Raw genomic sequence first — 25501 nt, 5'->3', positions numbered from 1 at the left:
GCGCCAGCGCCGGTTAACAGATAGGGCCTCCGTCAAGAGCGTAGGCCGCTCCATTCAAATATGAGGTACCCAAGACCCGATGTAGAGGTCCCCCAACAATCCAATGTGTCCGAGCAGCTTATCAGAAGGGGCCCCGACAAAAGCACAAGGCCCTCTATTCAAATAAGAAGTACCCAAAACCCAGCGCAGAGAGCCCCGAAAGTTGAAGTGTACCCGAACAGGTTGCCAGTTGGCCCCGATAGGACCCAAAGTAGTAGACCCAGTAAGGCCCCAAATTCAAACACCAAGACCCAATATGCAGGGCCCCGAACAATCCAGTGTCGGTGAGGAGGTGAACAGAGGGGCCCCGTGACAAGCGCGCAAGACCCTCTATTCAAAAAGGAAGCACCCGAAACCCAATGTGGAAGGCTCCCGAGCGATCGAATATGCCCGAGCAGGTTTTCAAATAGGCCCCCAACAAGAGCGTCGGGTCCCCTATTCAAGTACCGAAGAACCAGTGTGGAGGGCCCGCGAAGGATCGAGTGTGCCCGAGCAGGCTATCAGATGGCTCCCGACAGGAGCGTAGGGCCCCACATTAAAACGCCCAATGTGTAGGCCCCCCCCCCCAAAAAAAAATTCAGTGTGTCAGAGCAATGACATACGGCGCCCTTAACAAGTTAACGTATAGTGTGTAGAGCCCTCCATTCAACTATAAAACACCCGAGACCCGATTTGGTGTGTCCAGAACGACCCATGTGCTCGATGAGATTAACAGATGGGCCCCGACAAGAGTGAAGGGCCCTAAGCAAGTGTCAGAGTATTGGAAGCTCCCTAGAACAATGTAGGGGCCTATGAGCATATCGTGAGTTTGTCGGTAGGTTAACCGAGGCCGTCAGAAAGGGCGCCTGCGCAACCGAGAATGCTCCGGCAGGTTAACGTGTGGAGCCCCGGCTACAGCGTACAGAGCCTTTCCGGCGAATGGCAAAAATCTGTGGAAGACCCCTGATTGACAAGAGCGCCTCGGCACCCTAGCAGGACGGGCCAGCAAACACCGCAAGGACCCGCGAGCAAGTACTAAAAATCAAGGGCAAAGTGGAAGGCTGCTTAAAAATCAGAATGACACGCAAGTGAGCACATAGCCCCCCCCCCCCTCCCCCCGAAACGGCAGCATAGGCCTGCTGGACAGCATAATGAAGCCTAAATTCGCAAAGAACAGTTTTTTAATCATTGAAGTTTTGTTTTTGTCCACTCGCGGTTCCTTTACTTTCGTTTGCGACTGTTCTTGGTCGCCTGCAAGTCCAAACACACCCAATTTTGTTGCATTTTGTGTTAAAAAACTGCACCTGTTCGACCAGCTATGGGCCTCTTCGGAGCCAATGGACCCCTTCGAGGCCCAAGGGGGCATGGCCCCGTGCCCTCACCTCCATCATTTGGATCCACCCCTGGTAATGTTTGCAACACACTTAAGTGTCAATCACATAAGTCACCCTGGGCCAATCACAAACGCCCTTTTGTTCACACCAGTAGAGGTGCGCACGGTGGCGGCCATGATGACGGCGTTCGCGACTGCAGGGAAGAAACGTATTCCTGGTACAAAGCCTTGACAGAGCAATTCAGATACAAAAATAATTGAAATTGATATTCTGTTTTTCTTGACGGCACCGTAGTGGTGCATGGTCCATACGCTGCCAATACTACTATCAGACGTAAAAAGGCCTGAGGTTTCACTAGAAAATATTTTTTTGAATTACGCCCCAAAGCTCAGACGCTCCCTTTAACCAATTAGGCAATCAGGTTCGCAATTCCACAACCATGCGGCCTACGCATAGTCAATACGGTGTACAAACGGCTAATTTAACATGGCCCGTGGATCGTTTCACTTATATTTTCAGGAGAGCAATGACAGCGCTAATATCGATTGGCACAACGGCAACATAATGCAAAGGCGCGTATGACTTAACTTTCTCGACGCCCCAAAGAGCATGCTGTCGCAAGGCGTGAGCTCCGGAGATACGGCAAACGTGAGGGTTTCCGTGACAATGACTTCAACATCACGTGTCAAGTCTGTCGAAGCTCACTCTGACACAACACCAGCGCAGGTGCAATACGCAACTCCACGTCGTACAGAACAAGGGAAAATCGATAGTGCCCCTGTGACATGATAAAGTGCACAGCAGTAGCTGGAATGTATGCAGTTGGCAATAACACATGCTCTCGATGATCTGGACATTCAGCGCACAAAAAGCACAAGGATAAAAGTGCTCAGGCAGGCCATGCATGCAATCATGCATACATGCATGCACGTGTTAATTCCTGCAGCAAATCACATTAATCAATCGCAACGATTATCATAGCGTTGGGGACCTCGACCGGAACACAGCGAGCACCAATGCAGCCAAAACCTGTAGCAGCTTTGCGTGTTTCATACCCTTCAGACTTTCGTCATAAATCTACCGCAACGTATTTGAAGGGAACGCTTGGCTTAATGACGAGCTTCGGTTTCATTTCGCCCAGGAATGGCCAAGCGAGCATAGCGAGCTCCATCAGCAAAACAGACCCTACTTCGCTGTCAAAGGGGTCCTTCTTTGGGACTAGGAACATTATTAGGTTTGGGGGTCCATACGGATGCTTTGAGGGCCCATTTGAATAATTCACAATACCCTTACTGCCGTTTTGAGCAGTCACAGCCCCACCACTTTTAACTTCAGTCCCTCCACCCCCAGGTGGAGTCATGGTCCCCAAAGCCTCTTGGTTATGTTATTGACGAGTTTTGAACTGAAATTCACATCAAGTGTTGCATGTTGCGTGATCATATGGTGTGCACAGTCAGATGCTATCGGCAAGACAACCACAGGTGTCCAGTAGTGACGACGGTAAAGCTAGCTCACCATATTTAAGCTTCGTGCAGATTTTGAGTTGGCAAAAGAGCACTAGTGTAAAATTAATTTCACTAAGGACGCTGTCATTGGAAGGAATTTTTCCAAAACAACAACTGGTGGCATGATAGAGCAGGCAGCTTAGAACCCATCAGGCACGCAGACAAATTCGTTACTCAGCTAGCGCTGATGCCAGTGTAAAACAACCCATAAACAGGCCACCACACAGCGGAGCACCGCCGCCTGCCTCGGCACAAAATCCTCGCAGCGTAGCACGCCATCGACCGTTGCGTGGGTAGATCGGCACACGCCACGAGAGCCCGCGTCCCGGGCAGCGCTGCGCACCGGCACCGGGCATCGACGGGCGCGCCGTCCCAGCCAGAGTTCGTGCCAGCATACTTCACGAGCGACGCAAACAAGCGTAGAGCGAGTCAGAACACACGAGTTCAACAGCGATTTAACAGGAGCACGGTCTTCAGTCCAATGGCGTGGTGCGATCGACGGGACGTGCCCTGCGTGCCCAGTCATGACTCTGTGCGTCTACAGTCTCTCCTCCAGCGCCCCGTCGGCCCACAAATGCCGTTTGCTCATCGGACGGGCGACGGACAGCGCACTTAGCACGGATTGTCGTGGGTGCTCTTGTCGGGGTTGCATGGCGTCGCCTTGCCGCTGTCACCGTTCGACTCCGCCGTTTCGATGTTGTCACCTTGCTGGACATCGGTCATGTGTATGTTGCTTGACTGGGCATTCCCATTGGTTCCGGAGCTGCTGGCCCCAGTTGTCTTGGTCCGGGAGGAGGGCGGCTTCTGTCGGCCAGGAAGAAGGTTCAGACGATACATGGGGTCGGTGAGACCGCGGCCTGTCGATAGCGCCAGAGGCTCACTTGCCGTCGGAGATGACGACCACGAGAGCACACGCCTTCACGGTGGTATAGTCATGATCGTGCACCGTAGACAACTGCAATTTACTTTGGCATATTAGTTGCACGGCTGAAACAGTCCAGATGTGACAAGAACACGTTTTCACATACGCGCTGTTTCTGTGCATACATACCATGGCAAACCCGCGTACTCGCTCGTCCTTTCCTGGTGGATGGATAAGGCCAGCAGATGGATTGAAGCCCCGCTTGGTGAGCTCCAAATATCTGTCTTTGATTGTCCGGCGTGAGGAGGAGCGAACGATGAACAGAAAGAAGATCACAATTCCCTGGGAGGCGTTGAGGATGTCCGTGAAGTACCTTGAGGGTGAAAAGGAAACACCTAGTGTAGATAGCGACGTGATTAGTAATACGCAAAACTTGATAAAACGCGCAATGGGAGCTACAAAACCACAGGGCAGTGCGGCATGAGGCGAACGCATCGAAATTCCCCGTAGCAAAATGCACCTCACTGACAGCCAATTAATTATAATCATGAATAACCCGATAAATAACATAAATGACGGTTCACATTTGCTCTTTTGGATGTCGCGTACCCACCCACCATGTCTACGGGGAATTTAAAGTGAAAAATTCCTTGCTCCGCGCATTAGCTGGCATAATGTGATGTGATTTAGATCGTTCGGCAAGCTAGCAGCGGACAAATGCGGGGATCTTCTTCGATTCCGTAAGCTGAGTTCTCGCGAAGCGCCTTACACATATTGTTGATCGCACAGCTCAGAAACAGCTGCAGTAAAATTACAGTGCCCTGCGAAATGCGACGGTGGACCTTGACTTTAATTAGGAGTATAAGAATTAAAAGCCAAAGCGCGAAATATTCATTACAATCGAGTGACGGCAGTTAGGGTAAAGTGAGCAGGCCGCAGCTATTCGAGACTGCGAGTCTGAAGAAGACATAATATGAGAGAAAGGAAGACAGGGACAAGAGCAAGCAATACGGAGTGAAGATCAGACACGCAAATTTATCCCATCCACGACCATTAAATCGATTTCCAATCCATACCCTATGAGTTAGATTTCATTCCAACTCCACACCCTGGATGCGGAGTTGTTTCCAATTTCATGTCTGAAGAGGCACAACAGTCCGTAATGCGCCTGTAGTGCGATATGCGGGCTTTATCAACACATATGTTTGAATCAGTGGAAAACCTAATTACACCTGGGTAGCCTGTCACATTAACCCTTTCATTATTGATGTTTCTGAAGCAGGCCTTACGATGACTTCATTGCAAATAATTTCCTAAGCTTCAGCTCAAACTTGCCCACATGTTTTCATGTCGTTTTCACATTGCCCGAAGAAATGGACGTCCCCCCCCCTCCCCTGGAACTGCTTGCGATTATCCCGACATGAAATACAAACACTGGTAGTTTTTTTACATGGAATGCATATCCTGGTGCACACTTTTTAAGACTGGGTGTTAGTAAGCAAGTGAACAAAATTAAAGGAAAGGAAAGCACGCATGCTTATGTATCGATGGAAACCTTACCAGATTTGCTTCGGAGGTATCAGTTCAGACAGACACTCAGCTATCCAGCTGACCTCCATGATGATGAACAGGTTGACGTACACCCTCAGCCTGAAACAGTAATTCTTATATTTCGGTATGTTTTTGTTACCTTTAATAAGGAAGTGTAATTCAGTAGTCACTACAGCGTCCACCAGGTGCCTAGCGCAGAGTTGTATTAGCAGCCTCACATTCTCAGAGGGGTTTAATGCCACCACAAACTTGGCAACGGTACATATACGGTATGCGGGATCAGACAAACTGGTGTCTCTGACACACAAATCACGTGACAGATGCAGGTTATGCACAGAAGATGGGGATAAGGACACTTTTCGCAACACTGTCAAATGCGCACGCATCTTAACAGCTGCCGTTGTTTCCCACATTCATGTGTCTGACACCAGATCTGCCACTTCAACCATCCACCCATGCAAAATTCGTGCACTGCTGTGACCTCATGACCACCTTCTTGCAAGAACACGTCTGAAACAACAACATTCAAATTGGACCTTTCATAATACTTGTACTATTTTCCCACAGACCCGCCTTTGTTACTTCCAGTATCCGGCACTGCAATCTTTGTGTACGCATCACGTGGGTGTCTACCCCAGTCTCCGGCACGTGACCAACGTTTTCGTCAGAGGATAACAAATTGCTCCCAAGTTTGGAGATGAAGATTCCAGAACAAGAAACAGTATCGAAGAATGATACAGTCAGTTTGCGTTCTGTCTTCAGCTGTACCGCTTTGGACGGAAACGAGATCACAAGGAAAGATTCCAGAATGTGCTCGCCTCTCACAGGACCCCTGCTGCAACTCAACTAAAAACACTGTTGGGAAAAGTACAAGCACAGCCGTACAAACAGGTACCAATATGCGAAGAGAAAAATCCTCATAAAAGAAAATGCACCATATGAATAAGGACAGCAGGTCATAAATTTCAACAGATGTAAAACAATATTCAGCTTTGCCATACCCCAGAAATCGTCTGACTCAGAATGTCTTTGACGCCATTCTTGGCCGAATTTGAATGAATTAATTTCAAATGCTTTTCCCAGGCAGGTGCGATGAGTTGAACTGAATGACGTTGGCACCAGATTAATACTGGATATCAAACAGCGCACGTCCACGATCATCAACGTCGCTGGCCATGCGGCGATCAAGGCCAATACAAAGATGGTTGTCGAGCCGTTCACATCTGGCGTTCGTAAGCACGACTTCAAGATATAACGGCCGTCAGTCGGCTCTCAATCAATGTTGTGCAAGGCACGCTGACACAATCAAGCAATGCCGTATTGCGGAGCACATCCACTAAAAAAAGAAATGATGTTATCTGGAGCAGCCTTTTCCACTTAAAAGTATGCGAGTAGTTATATGTGAGTTTATTTTATCACATCTGATGCTTCATTATATTTAAATAATGGTCATTTCCTTTGAAGCTACTCCGAGGCGTTACAACCTGCCACATTGTCTGACGACGTCAGGGTTAGGCATACGAGAAATGCTGCGGAAACGGTCTCAACAGGCCGGAATTTCAGCGACACCATCAGAAAGAGTGCACTTGCACAATTCGTTTGCGCAATATCAGCAAGATGCCCGATGCTACACTGACCTGGCCGTCTAAACGACCGAGACCACATTGGAACCTTCACTATCTCCCGCCCGCCATGGTGGCTCATAGTATCCATGCAAACCTGAAGGATACACCGCACAAACATGAGCCGTGGAAAGAGCAGTCCAGTTTGTCACTGATGCGGCTCTGCCCGCGCCACACCGCGGTAACATCGGGTCTTCTGTTCCAGAAGACAAAAGATGGGGTGCGGTCAAAATCTGGTGTTCTTTTTTTCGCTATACTTTTATTGGCCATGCGGTCGCTCAAGTTGTATAATAACCGTGAGGCAACACCTTGTCTCCACACGCAGCACGCGCCGGACCTTGCCCAGCACAGCAGGGCGGGGAAGCAGGTTTGTTCTGACGCTGTTTTACCGGCGCTGGTCTCACTCAGTGTACGGAGGTTGCCTCTCACATATCCGAACAGTCAGATTGTTTAGGTCAGTAGATTTAAAGGATGAGGTGTAAGCAAGCGTAGGTCATTTTTTACAGCAGAATGATCTGACCCTCTCTACTCCATAGGCGGAGCATACATTCTGTGTAGCCAGAATTTCGTGTGCTCCAACACCGGCCCCATTCTTCCCAGTCAGACTATTGTTTTCTGGTTGTTGGTCCCGAATGGGTTGAAAGCTGTTGCTTAAGCATGATATCAAGGGTCTTCACTGATCATAAAATGACCACTTGTTAGTGCGAAGGGCACATGTCCGCATACGTCCGCATGCTACTTATGACGATACACCGTTGCACTTCCATAAAGGTATTCGAATGAGCACTGGACATTTGCGTTTCGAAGGCTGATACTGCTTCGAACGGGATCGATCTTCAGTGGTCAGGCTACAGGCTCGCTCTCTAAGAGCACATTTTGACGGCCTGAGTCGTCCAACTCTTCTGCTAGTTTATGACCAACTTTGTGGACTATTGACTCAACAATGAAACTAGATGACGGTGTCAAGTTCTTGAAGATTGAAACTTAATGTCACTGGGCAGTTTTACACAAACACGACACACCACCGAACGCTAATGAATGTGGATTACACGTAAAGGGTAAGGTCATCTTACAGGGATATATTTATACAAGCGTGTGGGTGAACATTTGTATTGTGAAAAACATAAATTTCAGGCGTCAGTGCTCGTTTAATGCAAAAAAGACATGCCTTTGGTACGACGGCCACGGTTTCCTCAGCCCAATCCGGCATTTCTCTGACTCGTCAATGCTCCGTAACACTTTCTCTAATGCTAGGCAACATTCGAAAAGTCTCCAAACAGAGACCGCCTTAAAAACCTTGAATAACTACGTTTCCGTATTTCGAAAGCAGTTCTGAAGCGCAAATTCAATAAAGGGCTACCCTCCGTCGCTGCTTACCAGTTGTAAGGCGTATGCCTAGTTCATGTTTGTTTATGGACCCTGCCAAATGTTTGGATGACTCAGTTCAAGGTCAGAGATAGCGACTCAATGTTGAGTATGTCAACTCCGGCGCAGTTGTCCGGCGCCGACAAGCCAGCGGCAGTTCCGCGGCCTCGCCTCAAACTAATCAAACTAATCACTGCGTCTGCCCGGGCTTGGCGAGCGACCCGGCGGCATCGTATGCCGCGCCGAAGGCAGGACTGTGACTCCACGGTACCATACACCGAACCAACAGCAGGACTGTGACTCCATGGTACCGCACACCGGACCAATAGCAGGGCTGTGACTCCATGGTACCGCACACCGGGCCAATGTCAGGACTGTGACTCCACGGTACCATACACCGGACCAATAGCAGGACTGTGACTCCATGGTACCGCACACCGGACCAATAGCAGGGCTGTGACTCCATGGTACCATACACCGGACCAACAGCAGGACTGTGACTCCATGGTACCGCACACCGGGCCAATGTCAGGACTGTGACTCCATGGTACCATACACCGGACCAACAGCAGGACTGTGACTCCATGGTACCATACACCGGACCAACAGCAGGACTGTGACTCCCCAGTACCGCACACCGGGCCAATGTCAGGACTGTGACTCCATGGTACCGCACACCAGACCTATATCAGGACTGTGACTCCATGGTACCATACACCGGACCAATAGCAGGGCTGTGACTCCCCGGTACCGCACACCAGACCAATATCAGGACTGTGGCTCCATGGTACCATACACCGGACCAACAGCAGGGCTGTGACTCCCCGGTACCGCACACCAGACCATTATCAGGACTGTGACTCCATGGTACCATACACCGGACCAATAGCAGGGCTGTGACTCCCCGGTACCGCACACCAGACCAATATCAGGACTGTGGCTCCATGGTACCATACACCGGACCAATAGCAGGGCTGTGACTCCCCGGTACCGTGCACCAGACTAAAACAGGGCTGTGACTCGATGGCACCGTACACTGGGCCTGTAGCGAGGCTGTGACTTGACGGTACCGCGCGCCGGACCGGAAGGGACTGCGGCTCGACTGACACGATGTTGTCCCACACCGGACAAAAAAGCGTGCATGTCACTCGGGGTAATATATGCCGGACTGAAGACCGGGCAGCGACTCGACCGGACCGCATACCATACAATGGGCTGGGCTACACCTGCACAGCACCTTAGGTCAGGCCACAAGCGGGGCTGTGACTTTAAGTCAGCGTGTACAACACCAAGAGCAGTAATTTAGCTCGACGACACTGTTAAGCTTATTTGGTTAGCTGAACAAATGAGCTAAACGTCACTTTATACCGAACCACCGGTAAGGGGGTGGGGGATGCCTTTAACAACCCCCAGTACCGGACCAGAGACAGGACTACATCCGATTAGTACCACATACTGTACCAACACCATATAGCTGACCAAGACCAGCTTTCTTACATAAGCTGCATGTTAAGCGGTGTTTGCCGCTTCCACCTGAGATGTATTCATGGTCACCTCATGATATATTACGAGTTGATAGAATATCAGAACATGTCGCCTTCCCTCTGCATTATTCGTGCAGTGCGGGGCACGCTGGGCGCTAGAAGCCGGCAGTTCACTGCTCCCAGGGACCCACTGAAGAGTCGCCGGCGTTCCTCCAGTGCGCCCGTGGCTATCGCGGTTTGACTCTGATCGAGTTACGTTATTTAGGGCAAGATGGACAGAGCACGCAAATATTTGAACTGAACTGAGATCAGTCCTGATACACATTGATGATATACGGCACGCATCGTTTTTTTTCAAAGTAACTTATCGATAATATAGTAGTTGCATGCATGGATGTCTTAAGATAGGCAGCACGGCTGGGGATCGGCCCGACAATGCGGGTGCGCACGGCTGGGGATCAGCCCGACGATGAGGGTGCGCACGGCTGGGTATCGGCCCGGCAATGCGGGTGCGCATGGCTGGGATCAGCCCGACGATGCGTGTGCGCACGGCTGGGGATCAGCCCGGCAATGCGAGCGCGCACGGCTGGGGATCGGCCCGGCAATGCGGGTGCGCATGGCTGGGATCAGCCCGACGATGCGGGTGCGCACGGCTGGGGATCAGCCCGACAATGCGAGCGCGCACGGCTGGGGATCGGCCCGGCGATGAGGGTGCGTGAGGTGCCAGACCACCCGACCAGAGAGGAGCTGGCCCATGCAGGGGCGGACTTGGGACGGGCGGGGCATTGGACCATGACCTCCGTGAGCGCCGAAGGCCCCTGCCTTTATGTTGGAGCGTTGATGGCTGACTCGACTGGCTGGGCGGCTAGCCTGCGGCGTTCAATGAGATCCAAAGACCCAACGATACCGCCTCTTAATCCTGCTATGCTTATCGTGCCGGTCGACCACTACCTGTCACCAAGAGCTGCCATTTTTCCCCTTTTTAAGTTTGAAAGCGCGTTGTGACGTCCTGAGTCAAAAGCCCGCACCGGATTCGTCAGGACATGTACAAAAGCACGAAAACCTACAGTTTAAAACTTTCATGTTCACGTAGAAACTAAAAGGCGTTCATAACTGCTAACATCTAATAAAGGCGGTGTTCAGTTCGCGTTTTTTCAGCATATATGCTCAGAGTTTTAATGCTGTGTTATCGACCTTTAATATGCCAGGAGGAATGGTCAATTGGGATTATCGTGCAACATGGTCATATTGATAGCATTCGATATTTCAAGCTGGGCTGAGGCTCACGGGGGCAGGGGTTGAGAAGGATAAGGACATAATTGCACTTGAAAACCAGGGCAGGTAAATTCAGAAATGTCCGGAATCTGTCGAGATACTGTCACAAAAAAATGATAAAAAATGATAGATCATCCGAGCTCCAAATGTTCAGACACTAGGTGCGCGGCTGTACGCTAAGGACTCGATGAAACATGAACAAATCAGCCGTAAGGTTGTAATTGCCCACAGCGAGTATCAGATTAGAAAATTACATGCCACAATCATCAGACACTACGAACGTTGCCCGAACATGCCAGCAATTCTGGATCTTACGTCCTGTCACCCAATTTAGCACCCGCCCAGGCACCCATTTTGGCACCCGTCCTGCCACCCGCTTTGGCATCCGTCCTGGCACCCAATTTGGCACATGTCATAGCACCCACTTTGACATCCGTTCTAGCACCCTATTTGGCACTCGTCCACTCACCAAATTTTGCATCCGTCCTGCCACCCGATTTGACGCGCAATTTGGCACCCATCCCGACACCCAATTCTGCATCCATCCTGACACCCAATTCTGCACCCGTCCTAGCACCCAATTTGGTACCCGTCCTGGCACAGACTCTGGCCCCTGTTCTGGCACTCAGTTTGGCACTCGTCCTAGCACCCAACTGGGCACACGTCCGTGCACCCAATTTGCCATTTCTGCGTGTGTTTCCACCAGAAAATTTGAGTGCATACTTAGTCTTCATGATGTAGTGGATTATCTGAATAAAGGTATGATATTTGCTCCAAAATGCAACGGATGTGTGGCATACAAACTTGGCTTGGTAATATTCACACCCAGCACACTGCCTCCTCAAATCAGCGGCCTGAACACATTTCTTTCTCATCAATTGTCCAAGTTTCGACACGGAGATCCCGCACATTGCCCGAGAGGGGTCCCCGTGCGTCTACGGAGATCCCGCACATTGCTGGAGAGGGGTCCCCGTGCGTCTGCGGAGATCCCGCACATTGCCGGAGAGGGGTCCCCGTGCGTCTACGGAGATCCCGCACATTGCCGGAGAGGGGTCCCCGTGCGTCTACGGAGATCCCGCACATTGCTGGAGAGGGGTCCCCGCGCGTCTACGGAGATCCTGCACATTGCCGGAGAGGGGTCCCCGTGCTGGACCCCTCTCTCGGTAGTGGAGGACTCCCAGATGCATGCAGACTTGCCAGACTGCTATTCACTCTTCTTAATCCCACAGCCTGGAAATGACCATTGCTGGTCTAATGGGCCCCGATCCCACCTAAAACAGACTGGAAGCCTCAGAATAATACAACTGCACAAGAATGCACTGTACATTCTCAACTATACTATACTGATGATGATCTTAGCGGTGTACGTTCAGTGCTCTACGCTGAGCTATCGACCTTTATTGTTCCAGGAGGTGCTGGTTAAACGACGTTATAGTGCTAGCATTGGTTGTAATGACAGTACTCGACGCTTTAAGATGGGGAAATACTCACGAATGACAAGGATTGAGCGAGGTCAATGACAAAATTGCACATAAAAGCTAGAAACTGGTTTAAGCAACGTCTTTTAGTTTACGCACGCCTATAAATAAATCTAAAAGCACTGGTGCCCGCTTATAAATTTATGGCCACAGTAACGGACGTTGTGTTAAAAAATAATCATCATGGGATTAGAAATAGATGCATATTCCTTGTGATGACACCGATACCCGCAAATCTTGTCAACCTCTCCCACTCGCCACTCATGACACTGGATGCTCCAAATTCAGTTAGCGTCTCTTGAAAGTGAATTGATTTTTCCACTCCGTCTGCATGGCCTGGCAAGTTGTAAAATCCGACCCGGTCCCAATCCCCGTATTGTCTAAATGTTGTGATCCGGTTCAGGTTCAGTCCCACCCAGCCTTGATTCCGCCCGCCATCTGCCGATTGATGCAATCCGTAGAGTGCTCTATCGTGTACGGCCACACGCCTCGGTCCGCAATGTCCTAAATGTATCACAGTGGTGGGATTCCGCTGTCTGTGCCGCACGAAACGGCTCGTGTGGCCTTGGCACCGAGCTTTGAGCGTATCTGTGCATGACTGACGAAAGGACGTACGAAAATTATAAAGTAGGTTATGTATAAATTCGTAACGTTCGTTGGGACACATGGGAGACAATTAAGATATCATTATATAGATTATAACACAGCTTCGTGATAGCACTCATTTCATTTTCCCGACGTTGACGAATGAGGTGTCTACCTTTTCATGCCATCCTGGCGTGCGGGGAGATCGGTCTGCCTACCTGTCATCGTGGCGTGTGGGGAGATCGATCTGCCTACCTGTCATCGTGATGAGCGAGGAGATCAATCTTCCTACCTGTCTCGAGCGGTGCGCTTCCGCTGAAGAATTCGTGAGTCTTGGTCAGCTTTGTACAGCTTCCAAGCGGTGGCGAGAAAGAAGACGACGTTGACCCCCGTGATAATGAAGATCGTTATGTAGAAGTAGAGCAGCCCCGCTTTGTGATCTTAAAAAAGAATATTCATGTCGGGAGCGATAGTGGTTGGCCATACATATATTGGACCAAACAGCACACATGATCACATCGCAGATAATGCATCAACACATCAGTCACGTCCCCATTTGTTCACGGAGACATCTCCACCTTTACATCTAGTTCAGTTTCAGTTAAGAGTCATCGATTCGCACGTGAGATTCTCTGCATAACCGGGCATTGCTCCTTTTTTTAATTAAAGGGGGGATTGTTCCAAAAACGTCAGTGGTAGCAGCGGGATGGGTGCGCACTTAGGTATGTATGCTGACCTTAGACCTCAGAAAAAGAGTCAAATAGGCTCATTTTTCGACACACACCCTATGTTTGCATGGTCTGAAGCATACAAATTTTACAAACATGATGCGTCAAACGTATCAAGCAAAGTATTCATGCAGGTATTGGTAGAATATCAGTATGTATCTATGGAACATTCTGTATCTGCGTGCACTACCATATGCGTCCATAGCACAAAAGCATTAATTATCTTTCGAGACTTGCGTTTTTTCAACAATATTAGCTTAGTTAAGGAAATGAATATTTGTCTTTTTTAGGTTTACTGTGTCTTGTGATTTAGCTGCTCACTGTTATTTTTCCAATGCTCCCAAAAACGCCCTTGAAGTCTTTACGTTTCTCTTTAGTGTTCTGTTTATTTGGCTTGTTGACGTCAACCAAGTTGCGCTGCTTCCTACCAGTACCATGGCTATTCGGAGTACTGTTGCTAGGCATCTCAATGTCGCACATACGAAGAAACTGTGGTATGTGGCTGGCGAAACTGAGATGCAGGGCAGGGTCTAGGCAAGGCCGGAACCCTGTCATCAACAAACTGACTGAACATGCGCCATCTCACCCGGCGCCACCGCGCAGCTCTGCTCTGACGTCAGCGTCGCTGAGCACTGGCGCTCAGGCTACAGCCGACGGAGGCGCGCCTCAGGCTACAGCCGACGGAGGCGCGCCTCAGGCTACAGCCGACGGAGGCGCGCCTCAGGCTACAGCCGACGGAGGCGCTCCTCAGGCTACAGCCGACGGAGGCGCGCCTCAGGCTACAGCCGACGGAGGCGCGCCTCAGGCTACAGCCGACGGAGGCGCTCCTCAGGCTACAGCCGACGGAGGCGCGCCTCAGGCTACAGCTGACGGAGGCGCGCCTCAGGCTACAGCCGACGGAGGCGCGCCTCAGGCTACAGCCGACGGAGGCGCGCCTCAGGCTACAGCTGACGGAGGCGCGCCTCAGGCTACAGCTGACGGAGGCGCGCCTCAGGCTACAGCTGACGGAGGCGCGCCTCAGGCTACAGCCGACGGAGGCGCGCCTCAGGCTACGGCCGACGGAGGCGCGCCTCAGGCTACGGCCGACGGAGGCGCGCCTCAGGCTACAGCCGACGGAGGCGCGCCTCAGGCTACAGCCGACGGAGGCGCGCCTCAGGCTACAGCCGACGGAGGCGCGCCTCAGGCTACAGCCGACGGAGGCGCGCCTACGCTCTGCGCCCGCAGACGATGCGCTTATGCTGGCACTAGCTTGGTTCAGCCGACTGGTCACGCTTCGCCTGGTGCTTGGGACACTGGATGGCCTGTATGGTCCACAGGGACCCAGAACCAGCTCGAGGTCCGGTCGAGCGCTGACAGCCGTGATGCTCTTCTCGCCGCCTCCCGCAAGGCCTACGACTCGATCTTGGACGTTGCAAGTGCGACATTTTAGGTCACAGCCTGAGTTCTGGTGAACTGATAGCATATTTGCGGTTATGCTAAAACTAGCCCGGTTCGCGGATGCGCCGAGGAATGCCACGTGGCAACAAAATGCAGAAGCCCTACAGGAAGCCCGGCTGATAGTGGGTGTCTCGCTTCCGCACGAAGAACGGCTGGTAGTGCCTGCACCGTCATCGACGTAGACGGAAACGGCGTCTGCACTGTGGCGGATGCAAGGCACGCCATCGTACCACCACGCGCTGTCGGCATGGAGGAGAGAAATGGCCGCACTTTGCGGATATAGGAATTTTCTGGTGGTTTCTCTGTGAGCCATTTGATTGCCTGCCAACACTAGGCGTTGGAGTTCCCGAGCATGCAAAATTGCTAGCATGATGCTCTATCATATACAGCGATCTGAAGATGAGCGAGATATGTCAAGAAACAGAAAATATATTGTGATCTGATGGTGAGATGAGGGTAAAGACTACAAGCGAATTCATTGCTGAAATTCATCCAATAAGCATGTTTGGCCAAAGTCTGGTCAAAACTGGTCAAACCGAGCAAAAAAAAAAAAACAGTTCACATGGCTTGCGTGGACTGAAAACCAATAAAATTGTACTAATTGCCGTTTCCAGATAGGACTATGGTGCAAAAATTTCTAAAACTTTTGAAAAGTTTATATCTTATTGTTGAATTCAATAATCCTTAAAGTCCGCCTCGCTCCACACAGCATTTTTGTCAACAAAAATGGCGTGACCACCTCCAATGCCCTCGACCGATCCACAACGCTGATTGACTCAAGAAACAAAAAGCTATAAGGCGTCTGTCTTGTATCGTATGATAAACATATTCTTGGTTCGATAGACGTGGTCTAGCTATTGGATGCAAAAGAAATTGCCTGAATTCAATTATTTTCTTGTCGGCGTTCAGTGCCAGCAAAAACTTCCAACAAAAAAAAATTAAGAACTTGAGCGTATCAAAAAACTTCATTGCATTAATCCATTGTAAACAACTAATAAACATCCGTTTTCATGATGAATTCATGTATCAACACGGATGGGAACTTCAGATTGACAAAAATATCCGTGTTAATGTCATGTAATGCAAAGTGTTTGTCAAACTCATTCCAATACTCCGCAAAAAGATTTTCTGACCAACAGCTAGAAGTGGTAAACTGGTTCACACCAGGAACACTTAGTAAGAGGAGAAAAAAACAGGGTCGACAAAGGTCCTCTGCTGAGAGCATCCCCCTTCCCGCAAAGAAGTCAGATTTGGCTCACTTGGTTTCGAAGGCTATGCGATTTTCTTCTTGTTTTGCCTTCTTGTAGTAAAACGGAAGCCAGAAGTCACTGGAGGATGCTATTATGTTTGTATCTTGATCTCACCGTGTCAATCAAATGAAAAGCAAGAAATTAAATAAATGCATCGAAAAACCGGTGCCATTCATTTACCGATAGTTCAGCGCACTCTTTCTAAACCGATAGCGCTCAGGATCTTTACCGGAATTTGCTGGGGTCTACAGAGGAATTGAGGGGCCCGTTAATTAAACGTGGGATTTATACCGAAATAGGGTCCAAATTTATACTGGCTGGCTAACCCATGTTTTTCTGAGGATTTTCTTCCATCGTAAAAAACGAATCTTAAAAAATTAGGTGAGATACTTTTGAAAACATGCGCTCATAAGTTTCAGAAAGAAATACCCCAATGCCCGGCGTTCCGTATCCACAAGCTAGGCATCGTCGACCCCGTGGTGGAGGCCAGAAGGGTAGATGAAAATGATCATGCATCCGAACGAGCACCTCTGATCGCGTCAGGATTTTAATTTGAACGATTAAAAACCATTCCGGACTGTTTATTTTACCAGGGTGATTTTCGGCCCCATAATCGGAACGGATTAGCATTTACAGCTGCTGCTAATTGTTCGCAGTGCGGCACTGCGAACTCGTGGCGTAATGGTGAAATCTGTTTCTCCTGTTCCTGCAGCCATAAGTCTGTCGGAGGATGACTTCTAACTGATGATACAAGTGAAATATTCGCCCAGTTTAATTTTGAAGCTATAGATGGATCTTAAAACACAACTTCAGAAGCATTATTTCACGACAGATTTTTTCATTGCGCACCTGGCGCCCGTTGCCTGGCGTTGATTGGAGCGGCCAGCACCGTTCCCTTTGACAAATTCTGTAACCACGCGAATACGAGTTCTTGCTGCCAATTATTGCGACTCTGCAAGTTCAGACATTTTCGAATAATTTGTTTCACATGTTGATTCTGAGAAAGGATGTAAATTTCGGAACAAAAATAGTTTGGCCGTGCCAACACATTTTGAAGTAATTTCGATCCTCTGCATTGAACAGTAAGGAGGCCCCTTTCTTTTCCCGGGAGAGGCGCTCCGTGAAAAGAACACTACAGGGCACACAACCTTTCCCGGTCAGGGGCTGGTGGGCTCTTTCGTCTCAACAGACAACTGGTTGATGGCGTCGCGGACACAAGGTGAACCTAAAAAGATAATGTGCATGCCCATTTGCATACCTGACATTTCTGCAAAGTTTCACCTGTCTTCGCAACAAAATTTTTGCAGTCTGTCTGGCAACAATGTGGTAGGGTAAATTATCCGATGGATCGCATCGGCGTACCTTCGAACGTGACACCGCAGAACAAGCAACAAGCTCCACGTAGCTCCACGTGTTAGGATTTGGTCGCCAACTTTTTATAAGAATATATTCACTTATTTTCCTCTCTATTTCACATACAGTGCTCATTATAGCCGATTATGCGAACGTGATATGTGCCTTTATGTGTGGTGTGTGTTGGCTTAAAATCGCTTACATACATAAGTGATGCTTGACACGTAATGCGCTATGCCTGTTTAATTCAAATCGCTTGCATGTATAATTGATGAGCGGTGTATGGTGCCTGTCAACTTCAACTCGCTTGCATGTCTCCATGAAACGTGATGCGTGATATCTATTTGCTTGAATTCGTTTGCATGTACACATATGCTAGCGTATTCTAATTCTTAGATAGACACTGTGTCGTGGTAATGGATGGCAATCGCTCTTTGTTCAATTCCCTGGATGATGGTGTCCTGTAAAAGCTGTGGCTTGCTGTTAAAAAAAAACTGAAAAAATCGAGTAGGACCATAGACAACTGATTTTGAATTCAATTCTGCTACTGTTTTGATAGAGGCATTTTGTCGAAATATCAACCCAACTAGATCTCCATTCTCTTGGTCTTTCTCCGAGGAATGAGGCTATTGCTACTGTCTTATCTATGTGAATAAGAAAACCTAAAGCTCTCACATGCACCACCTTTGCTGTTAAAGGGAATGTTCCATATTTGAAGATATTGCAGGAGGCATCATATATGATGAAATAAGGTCACGTTTACTGTTGGTGTACTTAAAGTGGCTAATATTGCTCTAAGCAACAACATTTCTCTACTTAATAGGTATGCTCCGCTATGCGTCTTTGTTTGATTGCCTCATCGCACTTTGCACAACAGTGATTGAAAACCAGTTGACTGCCGTTACATCTGGAGATCGTAGTCACAAGCGCCAAATATGAACGACTTGAGAACCATATTTGTATTGGCATTGATCGCCGCATGGTCAGTGGAATGGTAGGATTCCAATGACGTTATTATGACGTCATGGATGTTTGGGTAAATTTGAAACAGCATTCACGAAAGAGCCCGGACGTCTTCGTGGGCGTGTAGTTCAGAAACTAGAAGGGCTTAGGTCTTAACATGGGCAAGGCTGTTAACTGCACCGAATGATCTTCAAGATGCTATTTGAGCTCAAAACCCCGTACAAATGTGAAATATTCCTTCTGATGTTTAGAACACTAAGATGTAGCAGAAGGCTTACACACATTCTGCCACCATTTTTTTCTGGTAAACCAGTCCAGATTGGGATGGAGTTTGCAATAAGATCGGAAAGGCGGATTGGCGCTGATCAGATGTATCCTAGCCGGATCGGACTGGACTGGGCCCTGATCATTAAATCCTTGGAAGGCATCACCTCGAGAACAACGTCTCGAGAAAAGACGTAGCACAGACACCTCGTCCGAGCTGAGCCAGGTGCACTGGTACCTGATGTCTGTTGGCAGCATTGCGCTGAGAGCCAGTACTCACTGGCGAAGAAGCAACGCCCCTCGCCGATACCGGGCCGCACGATGGTGTCGTCAGGGATGACCGAGGTGGGCGCGTAGTTGAAGAACGCCAGCAGGCCGGTCATCACCAGCGGCACGCCCCACGCGTACAGCGAGTGTCGGATGAACCGGTGTCGCAGCGACCGCTCGGACGGCGGCTGCGCGCGCAGGTGTCTGAAAACAGGGGGTCTGCTGTAGGACGTGACGACAATATTGGTCAGCGTGGGAATGAAGCAACATGACCAACCATATGGAACGAGGTATGCTGTGCAGCGGAGCAATGCTCAGAGCCGAGCCGCTGAGGGCTAGTGCTGTCTGAGGACCACACACTGATGGGGTTAAATGTTAACAATAGCAACGGAGAGGGAAGTGGGAAGCTTATTTGTTGAGTTTACAACATATAAATGCGCATGTAATGTTGACAGCTAAATGGGTGGGTGAGCTAATCAACCGCTCAGCAATGTTTGAAAAGAGCTTTTGATAATTGTCTAGATCTGCGGGAGAAAAGTTTTGCAAAATTTACGATGACATCAAAAAGACTAGCCTCACCAAAAAAATGTCACGGTTATGCGCTCGCTCTTATGCGCAAAGCGAACAGCAAGCCCATTTGAAAGGACATCGGGCTTTAATAGCAGGGACCCCAGGGGCAAATACAAATTGTTAGAGCCGTAGTGCTAACTAATTTGAGCTGTTCAGCATTTCCCCAGTCCCAGCTCGATGTCTGTAGCATCGTGCACCAAAGCACATGCTTGTTATCCGATCTTTAGGCAGTCGAAATTCAATTTTTATCTGTTCAGAATAAACTCTGGATACATAAAATTTCGTACAAAGCTTTCAGATTGCCAGAAATGGGCAATCGCTCTCGTATCCATTATGTTTTAAGTACAGCCTACGCATGGCAACTATTGTTTAAATACCATAGGCATTATTTACGCATGCATTTTTTGTGCAGGTGTGTTTGCATTGCACACGGGTGCCTTTTTAAGCGCTGATTTGAATATCGCCTCATATTTGGAAATTGCGGGAAAAATTGAAAACCACGCGGTAATGTACGTTTTATCAGTTGTGTTTTCATGTACTGGCCATTAAGGCGTAATTAATCAGTTTAGCGCTTTAGCATGATTTACCGTACACAGTGACTAAATACGATGCTTTCGGTATCTATCCCAGTGTATCACGCCTTTTCATGAGCTCGTAATGTTATCTGGAACGTAGCGTGCGTCGTAGTTGCAATGCTTCCGGTAGGTATCGCTAGTTGTTCTGTGCGGCGCGTGTCCGCCATCGGCATAGGTTCTTCTCCAACTTCTCGGCGCAGTCGCCAGGAGTTCGACGTAAAAAAGGTTAATTATAATTATTTGCAGGCCATCCGAGACACAATATCCCATAGTTAACGTCGATTGATATTTCCGTTAGAAGTATTGCTATCACCAACAACGAGAGAATGCCGAAGAATAGCGCGGCGAGAAATAGCGGATAATTGATGGCATTCATGGATTTGTGATTAAACTTAATCACGCAGGCTGCTGTTGCTGTTACTTGCATTGTTTGCACTCACTTGGGTCAGCTTCGTACAACCGTGTTGGGATGTGTTTGGATTAGATTGTGACAGGAGTGAACATCCCAGCCCAGAGCTTATGGAAGGGCAAAATATTGACGAAAAGTTTGCCTTTTGTTTGCATGTTTGAGAATCACTCCGACAAGCATGTAACCAGCAGACCATATAACATCACTGTAAATATCCCCAGGTTTTGTTCGTGCGTTTCGTTTTGGATGTGGTTGCAGGCATATCGGTGCAGCTCGATGTTGCAGTGACCCAGGACCAGTAATAATTTCTTTAAGAAATGTTTCGTTGATCTGGTGAAGATCGCGTTTATTGGGGGAGTGCTCCAGCTACGTGATGTTGCAGGGATGTTACCACAGCATCTGTCACGTAAGAATAATCCACTTTTCGTCTGGGCGAACGTTCAGCCGCAACATCTCATCATCGTCACAACTGTCGGACCAACATGATAACTCAGCAGCTGAGGAGCTGGCAGAGCTGCTTGAGGAGCTGATGGAGGCTGCGCTGGCTCGGAAGTGGCGTCAGCAACGGAGGCTGCGACACGACGCTTTCAACGCCCATTTTTGTTCCCTCCAGCGCTCTGCCGTAGCCTAATCTACTTTGCCGATATAGTGTCGCCGGCTCTTTCGCAATAAATGTCAATATAAATGTTGTGATATTGGGATGCTCAGGTGGCACAGTGCGCTTCGAGATGTCAAACAGCGGAGCCATACGCAAGACAACAAATGTACGATCGCACTGGTAGCCACGCCTCCGCCCCACTTACTCGATATTCCAAGGTCGGTGGTCTCGTCTTACACACATGCCTTTCCTTTCGTGGGGATGGATGCATTGGTTCAAATTTCGATCACGTCGTCACCTAAGTTTCTAGTGCAACATTTTATGGAGATATGCTTTTCGTCAGTCTTTTGTCCTCCCATTTCACTCTCAAGTTTAATACCTCACAGGGTTTTGTGGCAAACTGGGTGAGAGGCAGCCTCATTTTGTTTCCAAACGGCGTACCTTCCATACAAAAGGCTGCGACCAGAAATAGTGTTTAATGAGCTTGTTTCTACGCAAAATCGCGCAAACGCGGGTGCGACGGTGCTACCCGAGGCGAAAATAACAATGGAGGCAGCAGACAATCGACGTGACGGATCAGGATCAGAGAGCCAATGTAGCTGTCAAGTTACTCGCATTTTCTTTCCGCATTACCTTTCATGGCCTGTCGTTGTTGGTGTGAAAACCTTTTTGGCTATGACAGAACTGCTACACGACGTTAGCCGTGGACATCGGATGGGTCTTTCGTCAAGGTGCATGTAACTGTTTTCACAATGTGCTGCAAAGTTTTAAAAAATTGCAATGTTTTCACGATTTTTTAGCATAGAATAAGCTCTCTGACAAGGAAATGATCGCTGTCATGTGATCCCATTAGCCTTGCATAGCTAACTGACATATTTTCGGCTAAGCATAAGTTTTTTAAGATGAAACTAGCTCGTTATGGGCGTGTTTTCTTTGGTCCATGCCCTTTGTCCACCAAGGGTTCACCTATTTCTGCGATAAAACTAGGCCTGGCAATCAGCCGTGTGGATCCGTTCAGGGTGTTGAATGCTAGAGCTGCTCATCATTGTTTACATCGACGCTATGTAAAACAAGGCGAGCTTTGAGGATCATTTAATGCAAGGCCACGCATCGTGAATCATATTCAGGCATGAAAACTCTGAAAATACAGCACACCTATGAAAATGGAGGAGGTCGGGTTTTCTAAGTCAATTCCGTCGTGTCTGCGTCAGACACGCCACTGATTTCTTTTAAAGTTGCGAAAAGTTTCGGTCGGAAGATATCTGCGCACATGCGGATGATCTCGCTTACAGCCAGACAATCGCAGTTTGACATTTTTAAATGCGTCTTTGAAACGATCCTTTTAAATTTCCGTGAAACATCTGCAGCCGAAAATCGCTGATAAAAGTTGTGAAGTTGAACAATGAAATGAGCAAGGAACAAATGGACAAAATGAACAATGAAAACAGTTCGAAGAGTTTTCAATAGTGTTGCACCAAAACCCAAGTAAAGACAGTCGTTATTTTAGTTCACCTCTCTTTCACGCCGACCTCCCGGCAAGAACCTGCACACATGGTGGCCACCAGGTGCACGTACCAACTGACGACACCTAACGGAAACACTGGAACTGCAAGGCGCACTCTGTTCAAAGTAACCTGACAGGTCATGGAAAAGATAATACGTTCGAGCTAACATCAATACCATTGTAAAGGATCGTCATTTCAGAAAAAAGATATTCACCTGCTTGGCTTCACACCATTCACACCATGGCTTCCTTAGGCCTCAGTCAGCATGATATGCAAAACAAATCAAGCTGCGAAAACTGAGGTCGCTAATCGACTTTGAATTTTTGGTGGATTTTTTCGGATAATTCAAAATTTGGGGCGTTATTTGAGATGAAAGCGTAACAGCACACCAGAAAAGACACATGAAGAGCAATTTTTTGGCAAAACGTTCAACTTCGTCTTCCCAATGGGCATGCCCATCATGTCGCTGCAGCGATATGTCGAGCCCAACAGTCATAATGTAGTGAGAACGTCAGCGGATAGCCGAATGAATATGTACTCCACGCAGTTGAGACAACTGCTAAAACATCAGGGGCATTGTTATCAGCGCGTAGGTGCTGTTAATGGGGCTGGGAATCGCTCGTTAAAATCAACCCCTCCGTTGCAGATTGTGGTAAATCCCCGTCTGAAAAAAATCCTGGCTGCATCCCCGATCACGAGTAAGCAAGGTGAAGTAAAAATGAGCGAGATCATGTGATATTCATGAATATAGAAATTATAGCTTGTAAAGCACCACATCAAATCGCGTACCACAAGGAGAGCATTCAGTGCAACCGATGCCGTTCGTGGGAACTATTCAGGCAGTGTGGTGATGAGCGAGGCGAGGCTATGTCAGTTCAGGCAATTTCCAAACATGTCATCGAGAAGCGCACCATTGTCTAACTGCTTAACGGGGTGGCTTAGCCGGTACTCATCGGCTGATGTTGGCTGTTCCAGTTTCTATCTCTGCACAATCTCGTTGGCAGCCCAGACGAAGCGGTCAGATATCGTCACGTGGGAGAGATACTCACGCAAAGGTCCACCAGATGTCGAAGCTCATCACGTTCAGCCAGAAGAGAGCAGCGTTGAACGAGAAGTACGCCCCAAAACCTGAGAATGTTGAAAATCAGGAAAGGGATGACAACAAAAAGTACCAAGTGACTGGTCCATCAAGTACTCTGCATTGTACAAGTGCATTTGTTGCACAATCGTGACTGTGGTGATATTGGACAACCGACTGAATGGCAAAACATCATGAGTAACAGCAGTAGCCATTAGTGATGCGACGCTTGTCAACTTGAGTAAACAAAAGGTGCTCCAGATGGCCTAGCTTGCAGTCCAGGATTTACAACAGCTAGGCCTGCAGCAGGTTGTCGATTGTCCGGTCGATTGTCCACGCTAACGCACCCCATCTTAAGTGTAAAGGCACGGCACGTCAGCCTTAAACTGACGTGCATTCCAGCGAAATGATTCTCGAATGAATCCAGTGAAAGCTGTGCAGTGTGCAGTGTGCCGCCCCGTCCCGCTGAAGTTACTTCTCATCCCGATTGGTCCCGTGAAGCTGTGCAGTGTGCAGTGTGCCGCCCCGTCCCGCTGAAGTTACTTCTCATCCCGATTGGTCCCGTGAAGCTGTGCAGTGTGCAGTGTGCCGCCCCGTCCCGCTGAAGTTACTTCTCATCCCGATTGGTCCCGTGAAGCTGTGCAGTGTGCAGTGTGCCGCCCCGTCCCGCTGAAGTTACTTCTCATCCTGATTGGTCCGTGAAGCTGTGCAGTGTGCAGTGTGCCGCCCCGTCCCCGCTGAAGTTACTTCTCATCCGGTTAATCCAGTAAGGCTGTGCAGTGTGCAGTGTGTCGCCCCGTCCCGCTGAAGTTACTTCTCATCCCGATTAGGTCCCGTGAAGCTGTGCAGTGTGCAGTGTGCCGCCCCGTCCCGCTGAAGTTACTTCTCATCCCGATTGGTCCCGTGAAGCTGTGCAGTGTGCAGTGTGCCGCCCCGTCCCGCTGAAGTTACTTCTCATCCCGGTTAATCCAGTGAAGTTGTGCAGTGTGCAGTGTGTCGCCCCGTCCCGCTGAAGTTACTTCTCATCCCGATTGGTTCCGTGAGGTTGCCCCCGGGTCGCCCTGACCGGCATCAGAGGGGTGGCGTGGCGATGCCGCACTCTGAGGTGGCGTTGAAACCTTAGCTGCTCTTGTATTCAAGGTGCATATTCCGTAGCCATTACTAAGCGTATGTGAAATCACTGATGACTACCATTGTTGCTATCACATTGTCATTCAATGGTCATTCGAACGCCATCGCAGCCTTTTAAGACGCGAGAAATACATTTGGCACTGTCGAGTAAAATGCCGGGTAACTATTCTGGGCCACTGTGTATAAACTCGATTTCGCATAGACATCCTCGGTTGCGAATTCTTACGACTTCTGTGCGAATCTGCTACATTTCTCACGGATTTTTTTTGCATTCGAAGATATTCAGGCACACAT

The 25501-nt window shown here is 48.9% G+C and overlaps 1 protein-coding gene across 1 annotated transcript; it reads right to left on the bottom strand.

Moving 5' to 3' along the window:
* Positions 1-1848: 1848 nt before the first annotated feature.
* Positions 1849-24756, bottom strand: LOC119100789 (putative G-protein coupled receptor Mth-like 1). Its single transcript, XM_037223925.1, has 6 exons — positions 24048-24756; positions 19355-19545; positions 13372-13519; positions 5280-5369; positions 3909-4092; positions 1849-3661 (listed from the first exon to the last, which is right to left on the bottom strand). Exons 1-6 carry the CDS (start codon positions 24074-24076, stop codon positions 3470-3472), a joined length of 834 nt encoding a protein of 277 aa, XP_037079820.1. The 5' UTR covers positions 24077-24756; the 3' UTR covers positions 1849-3469.
* Between the last annotated feature and the right edge of the window lie 745 nt (positions 24757-25501).

The sequence above is a fragment of the Pollicipes pollicipes genome, unplaced genomic scaffold, assembly GCF_011947565.3.
Source record: "Pollicipes pollicipes isolate AB1234 unplaced genomic scaffold, Ppol_2.1 Scaffold_4881;HRSCAF=5763_pilon_pilon_pilon, whole genome shotgun sequence".
Taxonomy (NCBI): Eukaryota; Metazoa; Arthropoda; class Thecostraca; order Pollicipedomorpha; family Pollicipedidae; genus Pollicipes; species Pollicipes pollicipes.
This window is presented reverse-complemented; position numbering and strand designations above follow the sequence as displayed.